Source organism: Nicotiana tabacum, chromosome 5 (genome assembly GCF_000715075.1).
Source record: "Nicotiana tabacum cultivar K326 chromosome 5, ASM71507v2, whole genome shotgun sequence".
In the NCBI taxonomy this organism is placed as follows: domain Eukaryota; kingdom Viridiplantae; phylum Streptophyta; class Magnoliopsida; order Solanales; family Solanaceae; genus Nicotiana; species Nicotiana tabacum.
This window is the reverse complement of record NC_134084.1, coordinates 135,237,761-135,249,017: the sequence shown is the minus strand read 5'-3', so window position 1 is coordinate 135,249,017 and position 11,257 is coordinate 135,237,761. Positions and strand designations below refer to the sequence as shown.

The following is an 11,257-nucleotide window of genomic DNA, read 5'->3' as shown; positions in this document are numbered from 1 at the left end:
TGCATTTTCCCAAAATAATTCAAGTGGCTGCAGAAATGAAGGAACGTCCAAGCAATAATTGTCTTTTGATTTACCTTATTATTATAATTAAAATGCAAATTTATTTTTTGGGTAGTCCGTAGTTATTGTCTTTTCATTCACACTATTTATTGAGAGAGAGTGTAGTAAAGTAAAGGGCAAAATGGTCTTTCAACTTTTGATGAATACTTTGCTAATTTAATCTTATACTTTGGTCTTCACACTTATAATCTAGTATATGATATCATATATGATGATATAATATATGATATATGATTTTACTCGATCAAAAATCGTTCATGAAACCGACAAAACAAATTATCACCAATTCTTACAATAGAGAATTTAGAATAGGTATAAATGAATTAATTGTATGAGCATGAGTTAATTAATTTTTCTTTAACCTACAAATTTATTATTAAAATTAAAAAATTTGATTAAAATAGCGACACATAAATTAAAACAAGAGGAGTACATAAATAAAGAATCCAGTTGAAGCAAAGTCAATATGTTCACCAAGTACAGTGACACGGCACACTATCATCAAACTTCCAAATCCAATACAGACACTGATAAAAGAAGGCGAAGGCCATTGTTTGTTATCTCTCTACTCAATACAGTAGTAATATTATTTTGATGTTCAGTCACCATCAACAGAGTTCTTACTGATAATCTAAAATTCTAAATCCCCTCTGCCTAGTATCATCTCCATCTCTGTACGCCTCCCGTATCAGAATTTTTTTTTTAAAAAACAAGAGGAAAATTTTGAATTATTCTGCAATTGGCATAATTTTTGCGGGGATGGCTCAATCGATGAACAGAGGTGGGAGGTTTATGATTGGGGATTATGTGATTGTGAAGCAAATCGGGACGGGTTCGTTTTCAACGGTGTGGCACGGGTGCCACCGTGTCGATGGTACAGACGTTGCAATCAAGGAGATTGCTACTGCTAGGCTCGACCCGAAACTCCGGGAGAGCCTCAAGTCGGAAATTATCATTTTGCAGAAGATTAATCATCCTAATATTATTCGTTTGCATGACATGATTGAGGTCCCACTACTCAACTCTAATTCAATTTCAGCGTTTTAACTTCATATTTAGTTGCACAATTTTAGAGTAATATGTTAGTATATTTTTATTCAAGTTCGTAGATGTTACAAACTATAGTGGCTCCGAAATTTTGCACCCATCACCCACCAACTTAAGAGACAAGGAAGTGTAATTTTCTGCTTTGCAAAATACTATTATATGTAGGTTGTCATGTGAATTTACATCTAGGTGCTTGTGTGCTGTTTTGTTTTGAGTACTAGAGAAGAATTGAAAATGATAGAGATCTATTTATTGATTTATTTTAACAATTGTATTTGGATCAACTTGTGCACACCTCGACTATTCCCGCTGAGTATCATTGCACTTTTTGGATAAATCTACATACCAAGGATTATGCAAATAAGAAGGAAACAGTGAAGGTTTATCTGACTGCTTGTTTCGTTGAATGGAGTTCTGAGATCATGTTTTATGCTGTTGTATCTTCAAGCGACAAATCCAGCGCTTAATTTTTTTATATATATTTTTTTGGGTTAAGAAATCTGATTTGAAAATCTTAGGAAGAAATAATAAGTTAAACAAACAACATATTGTTTAATTATGATAAGTGTCTAACTTGGTTTTAGGGAGATTTAGCTCCCAGTGTAAAGAGTAGCTTTGTTCTCTTAAGTTCAATGGAAGCTCAACTAATGATGACATGAGTTGAGCTTCAATGGAGAAGTGAGGAATCATATAGTCAACCCAAACTTGTTTGGGACTGAGTCGTAGTTGTTGTAATTGTTGTTGTTGTAACTCTACATGATAATATATTCCTAGCTATGGATGGATTTTGATACTAGTATCTGAGACCTGATTAGTAAATCCATCCTAGATTTACACATTGGCATTGTATCTTTTCTATTTGGAGTTGCGTGGCGTGACTGATTTATAATCTGCTTAGAAGATTAACAGAATGTGTTCTCGACCTTCATTTCTGTGCTTTTGCTTTTTCTTAAATGAACCCTCATGTGCATGGTTTATAGGAGCCGGGAAAAATATATTTTGTTTTGGAGTACTGCAGAGGAGGTGATCTTTCAATGTACATACAACGACGCCAAGGGAGGATCGCAGAAGCAACTGCAAAACATTTCATGCAGCAGCTAGGTTTGTGTAAAGCTTCTATTTTCTTTTGCCTATTTTCCTCTTCTCACTTTTAGACTGAATCATTCTTTTCTAGATGAATTCCACGTGGTAATATTCATGTTCATATTCATATCCATGTCACAGCATCAGGTCTAAAAATCCTTCGCGAAAACAATCTAATCCATAGGGACCTAAAGCCTCAGGTATGCTTTACTTCCAGTGTTGCACTAAATTTAGTTTGCTTTGGTGGTTGCCTTGACAACCTATGTTACAAATTTAAACATATGATTTTTTTTTTTTTTTTTTTTTTGGGTTTAAGGAGGAGCATTTAGCTGCTGAAATCTGTGTTCCTTTCCAGAAGTTCACTTTGATTCTTTGAAGTCATGAGCATGTAATGTCTATCACTGTAGCTTTTCTCTATGTATAAATATTAGAAAACAACAGTTTCAAAGGGACTACTCGTTAGTCATTTACTAATGATTTGAGTTCAAGTAGAACCACCCATGTTCTTTTTAAGCCACATGTTATATTTATAACCAGCTCTAGTAGCTAAGGCTTTGGAGAAAAAAAAAAATTAACTTTAGGAAGTACTTGGCATGACTTACAGGTGATTGAGGCATTCAGTTGCTTTATTCTTGAATAGCAAATCACATTTCTCCAATGTAGGTTTCTCATTATTAACTCATTAGTCAAAACGAAATACCAATGGAAAAGGAAGCTCATTCAATGAGATGACTGTCTGTAGACAGAGATATTAGTATTTTCATCCGCAATTTGGTATCTTAGTTGAGGGAACGGAACCAAATATGTGGTTTTCTATGAATGAATAGTGTCTCTTTGGTAGTAATTCTTTCTTTGGGAGATAGGAGCTATTTTGGAAACTTTTTCAGAAATTGAATGGTTTTTTAGGTAGAATTGTCAACTCATTGACTGGTGTCCTTTGCCTTGATCAAACAGAATCTTCTGTTGTCCGCAGCTGATGACAACTCCACCCTGAAGATTGCTGATTTTGGGTTTGCAAGGTGAAGTTATAGTACATTGTTTGATACGTCATTCTCCTAATGCCCACCCTTCCTTTACATTTCATCTCTTTTCAGAAAACACATTTGCCAGATTTTCTTTCATTCTTCCCTTCTGTTTTAGATTTGCAGCCTTAGGGTACGTTTGGTATGAGGGATAAGAAATAGATTAATCCCGGGACTAAATTTAAGAAGAGGTTATCCCATGTTTGGTTGGGAGAAAATTGAGGTATAATTAATCCCGGGATTGTAGTGCTTTTTTATCCCCATGAAATGGTGGAATAACTAATCCCAGGATAATTAATCCTGGGATAACTTTTTTCCAGCCAAACGACCCCTTAGGGTTAAAGGTTCTCCTAAGTAATTCACTCAAAACTCCAAACGACTAAAAAGTACCATTCCTTCTTATCAGGTCTTTGCAGCCTTGGGTGCTTGCAGAAACTCTATGTGGGTCGCCATTGTACATGGCTCCTGAAATAATGCAGCTTCAGAAGTATGATGCGAAGGTGGTATTCTCTTTCTACGAAACCAGTCCATAGGCTATTCTCTTTTAAGTTCCTGTTAACTTTTGGCCCCGAACACAGGCAGATCTCTGGAGTGTTGGTGCCATTCTGTTTCAGCTTGTAACTGGCAAAACCCCGTTTACTGGAAACAATCAAATACAGGTTTAATACCTTTTCAGCTGTGCATAGTAACTTACCTTATTGTTTCTTTCATTTTCAGTTTGATCGGTGAAATTCAAATGCCTTGTAGCCTTGTTCTAAAAAATTTCTCTCCATTCTTCCTGTAGTTGCTCCAAAACATAGTGAAGTCCACTAAATTGCAGTTTCCTCTAGATGCCAAGCATTTAAGTCCTCATTGCATAGATTTGTGTCAAAAATTATTGCGCCGTTATCCAGGTACTTCATTTATGTTGTCTAGATTTCAACAGTTTAAACTCCCTCATGTACGGTAACTTGAGTACATATGTCGTAGTTCTCTACATGCTTTGACATTGAGAAGGCCATAAGATTTAAAGCCAGAGTAACCATTACCTGCCATTTTCTAATGCGAAGTTCAAAATTTTCTTTTTCTGCATATCTGAAAACACAGTGGAGCGCTTGACATTTGAAGAGTTCTTTAACCACCCATTTCTTGCACAGAAGCAGCCAGATGAGCTGTCTCGGTAAGCTAGTTGATGAATTAGAGTTCTTGGCTCCATATACTCGGACTTTATGCGTTGGACATGGTACACAGGAATCAGCAACCTCAAAGGGTAATAGATGGTTTTTCTCTGGAAAAATCCAATCCTGGAAGGAGCACTGAGGAAACTTTTCAAGAAGATGGTTTACCTTTTATTCTAGATGATGATTCCAGCAGTCATCGTGGTGGTCCTTCTTTTGCTGGAATACCACAGAGATCTTCGTGTGGATTTTCTCAGGATGCAAGAGCTGACAGGAAAGAATTTTCTAGTGCACCAAGCAAAACTGATCCTCCTCTGGATTGTAGTAACATCACACACAAATCAGATACTACTGGTTTTAGCCCTAGCGAACACGGACCTTCAGAAGGGAACCTGAAGGAATCTAGTTTAATGGACCATAGACTATGTTCAAAAGGTGCTCTTTTGCAATAATGTTCCCAATTTTATTTTTGCCTACATATTTAGTTAAATTGCCTTTTGCTTATCTATAATTAGTTTGATCAGAATTGAATTTCCTGATTTGATATTCGCCTGATTCAACAGTGTCGGATTCATTCGAGCTGATTGAGAAGGAATATGTCCTTGTATCTAGGTCCCTCATGGACTCATCTTCTTCAGCAGCTGCATCTAGGCTTAGCAATATGCAATTCAGATCAAGTTTTTCTCTGCAAGCCTCTGGGAACATAGAAACTAGAGTAAGTGAGCCGGTGCTTACTGTTGGTCCTGCAACTAATAGAATAGGTCCTGTAGGAAGGTTGGAAAGTTCCTCTTTTGTTCCAGGAGCTTCACAAGGATCCGCAGATATTATAGACCCTCTGGAGCAGCCGACTGATGGCATGGCCAGAATTGGATCACTGCAACAATTTGCTTCTGCTATCACAGATTTAGTAAATGAGAAGGTAACTCACGTCGATGGCGTCTTCCCTTTAAAAATGTGGGTGGTTCTCTATCTTATTAAGCTAGTTACGTGGTTCTACAGTTCTGTCTACTTCATTATGAATCCGCAATTTTTTTTCTCCTAAGCTTCGTTTAGAGCGTAATACAGTTCTGTAGCAGCCTTGCCACTTTTGTTTAGCATTGATTTTGTGGCATCCAAGGTAGGACCATAGGAGTCTAACAAGTTTGCTCAAGTGGACTCATCTAACTTTATCAACTTGTTCATCTCTGTGTACTTCAAAAAGTATACTTCAAAGTTACCTAGGCATGATGAAAATGTGTGTTTCCTAATCATTTATCAATAATAAAAAGCAGAAGTATGAACATCTTCATCTTGGTGCAGATAGACCTTCGCTTCACCTTTTTCTGTTTATTCCTGGAAATTTGGTTGAACGTATTTGTTGCTGTGGATTGTGTTCACTGTCATAAGTTCGAAATTATTTTCTTTGTCTGAGTTGTAACAGTCTCTGTTGTGACAAATGTGAATAGAAGGTGTACAGTACAAACTTGAGTTGTTTCTGAAGTATGCTTTACATACATAAAGTCAACTTTTTAATTTCTGAAAAAACCTTTTAAAAAATTTCATAAAGCAAAGCAAAGCTTTTTCTGTGGTGGACCAGGTCATTTACATGGTATAAATGTTCTATTTGGTTTTGTAACTTATGATCCGAGGTTCATTTATTTATCTTTCTAGGAAAAATAAAGAGAAAATGCATAAAGTACCCATTAAACTTGTCCGGAAAAATCATTTACACACCTAAACTTTACGGGCGACCTTTTACCCCCTTATTCTAAACTTACGTGAATTTAATACCTCTTGAGTGATGACCTGGCGTAAAACGTGTAGTTCATTTTGTAGGTGCGTGTGAAGGCAAAAAAAAACAAAACAGCTTAAAACTAATTTAATTGTCCTCGTGTCACTTTCCTATTGGATATTATAACTAATTAAACTTATTACTATTTTTTTTCTCTTTTCTTATTCATTTTTCTTTTCTTTTTCGTTTTTTTATCTTTCTTCATTTTAATAGAAGCAGTGAACCAATGGCTCTAGCTTGGCTAAAATATCCATTTCCGGTGACCTTATTCTGATCTCCGTCCTTCTTCAATTGAGTTTTTCTCCATTCGATTTTTCATCTATTTGCTGAAAAATACTTCTTTAGAACCAGAAGTAGTGTTGAAAAGAAGAAAAGGTGTCACCGGAAAATTCTTCGGCCGGAGAAAATTTATAGGTCCTTAACCAATGGCTTTATCTCAGGTTTTGTTCACTCTTCCAATACAAAACTAGGAGGATTAAAGTGACAAAATTCTCCTACGGAAACCCAGACGAAGGGAATTAGGAGCACAAACCCCCTTGTCAAAAAATACGGTACCGACGACACCAAGCTTTCCGGCCAACCAAACATTTCTCTCTATCCCAAGCTTTCCGACTCTTTTTCTCCTTAATTTCGTGTAATGTCAAAGCCACAAATAAATTTATCTACAATGAAAAGAGAAGAATAGAGATAGAGTTGATGGGTTTAAGGGAGGTTATGACTGTGAATGACTTTCAAGGTAGTGGCGGCAAAAATAATGAGGAATGAAGGTGAGGAAGATGAAATGAAAAAAAGAGTAGAAAAGGAAAGAAGAAGCAAAAGAAAAAAATGAAATAGTGTAGCATTTGATACATGTATGGCGCGTGTTTGCACAACCCACCACAAGACTGGTTCAGTATTTTGAAGGAAGTATTAAATTTAGTTTAGATGTGAATAGTGAGGTAAAAGGTTGCCCATAAAATTTAGGTGTGTAAATAATTTTTCCGGACAAGTTTAATGGGTACTTTATGCATTTTCCCAAAAATAAATTTCTACTTATATTGGAGATATCTAGTTTTGCACGTTCGACTTAGCCAAACATTACACTTGTGTGATCAACACCGAACTGCCCTCAATCCCAAATTAATTGTGTCGGCTAACGAATCCTTTGTTCTGTTTCGCTCCATTCATTCCTATTTTATTTCAACACTAGATAGTTCGTCTTTTAAGGCAGGATTTCTCCAAAACGAGGTGTTCTTTATATCTTGCACTTTTACCAAGATATACAAGTGACTGATAATGTCGGACCAAATGCAAGTGCAATGATAAGATCTTAGCCTAATCATATCTAGTTGATGTCTCCTATTGGTTTTGTTCTTTAAGTCCGTATTGATTCGCGAGATCATAGGTTTTCTGAGAGGACTTCCCTCTGATTTTAAGTTTATATAGTCCCTTTTTGTCACGTTCAATCATCATAGTGGCACCTACTGAACAGTACATATGAAGGTCCATCTAGAATATGACCAAAATCATCTTAGATGACCTCTTATTTATTCTTTATGTGCTACTTGATCCTCTGCTTGATGTGACTAATATGTTTAATTTTGTGTGATTGCAAATCCATGTTAACATTCGTATTTCTATGAGGCACAACCTTTACCCCCTCATAACATTACTGGGCTCACAAATGTTCTATGAAGTTTGTCTCACTTTGTAGGATATCTTCCTCTTGTACAGAGGTGGAGCTAGAATTTCAAGCTTATGGGTTCAGCATTCTAAGCCTTTTAAGTTACTGGGTTCTAAATTATTAATTTATAACTAATTAATGAATTTTTCAAGACAAATACAGGAATTGAACCAAAGCTACCGGGTTAGCTGAACCCGGAGCCACAATGCTGGCTCCGCCCCTCTTGTATACTGCTCCAATCTGCTGCTCCATATTTGCCACCCGATTCTTTAAAACTTGCCTTTTCTCATTTCTGAGAGTGTAAAAGAAAAAAGACGAAAATGAAAAGAATGAGCTGTGATTTCTGCTCTGGATTCATTCAGTAAATCAAGTCTTCTGATCAAAACTTTAGCTCTGAGTCTAAACTCCTCGGTCCTTTACAACTATAGTGATCTGGTTGATATATCTTGAACATGCACCAACCTTGTTAATATCAGGTGGTGCGAAATGTTTGGATGCTGGTGTCTCTTTGTATTTGTATCTGGGGAAAAGGTCCGAATTTGTCCCTTTACTATGGTATATTGTTTACATTCGTCCCCCGTTACACTTTTCGTCCAGATCAACCCCTACTGTTAACAAACTTGTTAGAATTGCCCCTAGCCCTAACGGTCCTCCACTGTAGCAGCTGACTCCTCTGATATTTTGTCCGTATCTGCTTCCTAGTCAGCAGGTCCTACCAAATTAAAACTCCCTAGATCCATAAGCACCATCCCTGTCCTCTTCGATTTCACCTTTTTTAGAACTTTCCTTTCATCTGTTAACCACCACATAACCCACTCATTTAGCCCCGAGAAATATTACCATTCCGTCGAACCGTAGCTTACCCCCTTAAACAAGTCGTTAAGCACCATCCAAACACCGCAAAACCCCCATGAAAACTACCCTAAAGTCCTAAACAACCACCTGAACTCCATGTAAACCCACTTCGGAAACACCATCATAAAGCGCCACTGTCTCATCCGACAAACACACACGCACACTCTCTATTACTACACTAAACCATAGAGTTTGTTCGTTTTGTTGTTGTTTCATTTCTGTTCCGGTCGAGCTTTTGTCATCGGCATTTCATTTGCTTGTACACTCAACCAAAATTTAATTACAATGAATTTGCTTACTGAGGTCCATCTCTTTCCCTTCTCTTTACTATTTTGTGCTTTGTGTTGATAAACATGATATTGACCCGTTGTCTCTCAGTTCCCAAGAGATTTTCGTTTTGGTTTAAGCTTCATAGTTGCTCGTCCTTAAAACTGTCAAGTTTCATTAGCTTATTCACATTCTTCCTTGGTGGTTTCCTTCAGAGTTAAAATCGGGTAGTTAAACAATGGAGAATTTTAGATGGTTGTTATGGATCTAGGGAGTTTTTATTTGGTGGGACCTGCTGACTAGGATGTTGACATGGACAAAATATTAGAGAGGTCGGCTGCCACGGTGGAGGACTGTTGGGGCTAGGGGCAATTCGAACAAGTTTGTTAACGGTAGGGGTTGATCTGGACGAAAAGTGTAACGGGGATGAATGTAAACAATATACATTGTAGAGGGGCAAACCCGAACCTTTTCCCTTGTATCTGTATCTGTATCTGCCTACTCTTTAGAATTTTTTGTTTGCGGAAATGTACACATTCAACTTGTCAATGTTCACTAGATACTATATTGCAGAAGTACTGCCTCTTCGTGATTCCTTTTGACTTGGCAGACAATTCTGCTGTTTAAGCTACTACTGGATCATTACTGATATATTCTCACTAATACTTCTCTGTTCTGTTTATAGATTGCCGCAGAGAGGCATCTGGAAGCATTTTCAATTGAGCTTGTCATGCTTGCAATATGGAAACAAGCCTTGGATGTATGTCATATGCAAGTGGCATCGGCAATTGAAGGAATTCCAAACCAAGAGACTACCAAATTGAGGGAGATTTTGAGGGAGAGTCGAGTTGGTCTCAACATTAAAGAGGACACTTGTAACATTTTGCGGCCAGAGAATGTGTACTCTCATATTGAAAGAGCATTTCTGAATGAAATTGGGAAGGCAGAGGAACTTGCCAAACATATAGAGCCTGGTATGTATTTGGTGACTAAGTAGTGAAACTTGTGTCTTTATAAATTAAAAAACATGTATTGAAACTTGTGCTGTGTGCCTCCCTTGTTTTATCCGGCCTCTTTGTGCTTATAGGTGAACATTATTAAAGGCTACTCTGCTTTTGGCTTGTCCTCTGTTCTCTGTTTTTTCGCTCTTCTAGTAGGATGATTCTAGTTGTCATATGCCTGGCGTAGCTTTAATGCCATTGGTATTGTCAAGTATGCTAGCCATCTTGATTGTTTCTGAGAAGGATCTGGAGATATAGAATTATCTCTCTTTTCTGTAGCTGCTACTTGTATTATGTTTACATGCATCAAATGTTATCATTAGCTATTGTTTTACATCACAGCTTGAGAGCATCCCAGAGCTACTTTTATGGCCGTAGCTAACAAGATGAAGAAATTTATGTATGTTTGTTGCTTGTTTCTAGGAAATACAGAGGTGCCAGATGCAATGGAGATGATATTTCAATCTGCGCTTGATCTCGGCAGAAAGGGGGCTGTAAGTATTTATTATATCTTGTAGTTTTTGGTGGAACAAATTTCCACCAGCAACATTTAGGGGACACAAAAATCCTTAAATCTCTTAGATTCAACTCAAATGATTTACTGGATATTGAAATATGTGGCAGGTTGAAGAGTACATGGGTCGGACTGAAAGTGCAGTGGTTTTTTATTCAAAAGCAGTGCGCTTGTTAGCATTCCTTCAGGTGGAAGCACCATTACTTCTTCTAAACCCTCCATTCTCACTGACAGACTCCGATCGCTATAGGCTTGGAAGTTACATTGATATTCTCAATAATAGGCAAAGTGTTTCGAGGTCTCAAATCATGACTCTCCTCAAGTGTGAGGATCGGCACTGTTCCCCGTGAAGGCGATAGACCGAGTGAGAGAAAACTGTTAATATATAATGACGATTAACATATCACAACTTATTCTGTATAGCTCTTTATCTGTACAGTTATTTCTTCACTAATTTAAGGAAAGTGAAATGTTCTTTTACTTGGTTTCGAGTTCCGAAAGCTATTACTGCAATTAAAAAAAATTTGCTTCGGCAATTTCAAAAATTTGATTTCCTTGGAGAATTTGGCAGAAGTCTTGTGTGTGTTTCTTTAATTTAGTTAAGTCACATTGGTTTCTACTTTCTAGTTACTGTAATTTTTGTTCGCTCTTGGTTCTTTCTGACAACTCTTTAGATCAAACCTGCTTTCACTATTCTCTATCAAGGCTGCAGTCCTCTCACATCAAGTGCGGAAATACTACATCAATTTCCAAAATCCGGTTATACAAATCATGAGCTACTAATTGGAATGCAACATAGTCTTAAATCCAGAAATAC

General features: G+C 37.1%; 1 protein-coding gene across 2 annotated transcripts; it reads left to right on the top strand.

Moving 5' to 3' along the window:
* Positions 1-508: 508 nt before the first annotated feature.
* On the top strand, positions 509-10,985 carry LOC107804989 (serine/threonine-protein kinase ATG1c). 2 transcript variants are annotated; one of them, XM_016628961.2, is made up of 13 exons: positions 509-1,068; positions 2,088-2,208; positions 2,332-2,390; positions 3,145-3,209; positions 3,619-3,712; positions 3,791-3,871; positions 3,997-4,105; positions 4,299-4,371; positions 4,443-4,804; positions 4,933-5,288; positions 9,611-9,899; positions 10,350-10,420; positions 10,551-10,985. In XM_016628961.2, exons 1-13 carry the CDS (start codon positions 820-822, stop codon positions 10,788-10,790), a joined length of 2,169 nt encoding a protein of 722 aa, XP_016484447.1. In that variant the 5' UTR covers positions 509-819; the 3' UTR covers positions 10,791-10,985. The 2 variants fall into 2 exon arrangements, 1 of the variants encoding a protein (XP_016484447.1); XR_001652341.2 differs by having other exon boundaries at positions 510-1,068; positions 4,933-5,323.
* The last annotated feature ends 272 nt before the right edge of the window (positions 10,986-11,257 follow it).

What these genes read in the sequence shown, in the direction of transcription:
- LOC107804989 (XM_016628961.2), top strand. Translation starts at nt 820, where the DNA reads ATGGCTCAATCGATGAACAGAGGTGGGAGGTTTATGATTGGGGATTAT. An exon ending in CAGCCAGATGAGCTGTCTCG is followed by an intron (nt 4,372 to 4,442) that starts GTAAGCTAGTTG and finishes CATGGTACACAG; the next exon opens with GAATCAGCAACCTCAAAGGG. An exon ending in CCATAGACTATGTTCAAAAG is followed by an intron (nt 4,805 to 4,932) that starts GTGCTCTTTTGC and finishes CTGATTCAACAG; the next exon opens with TGTCGGATTCATTCGAGCTG.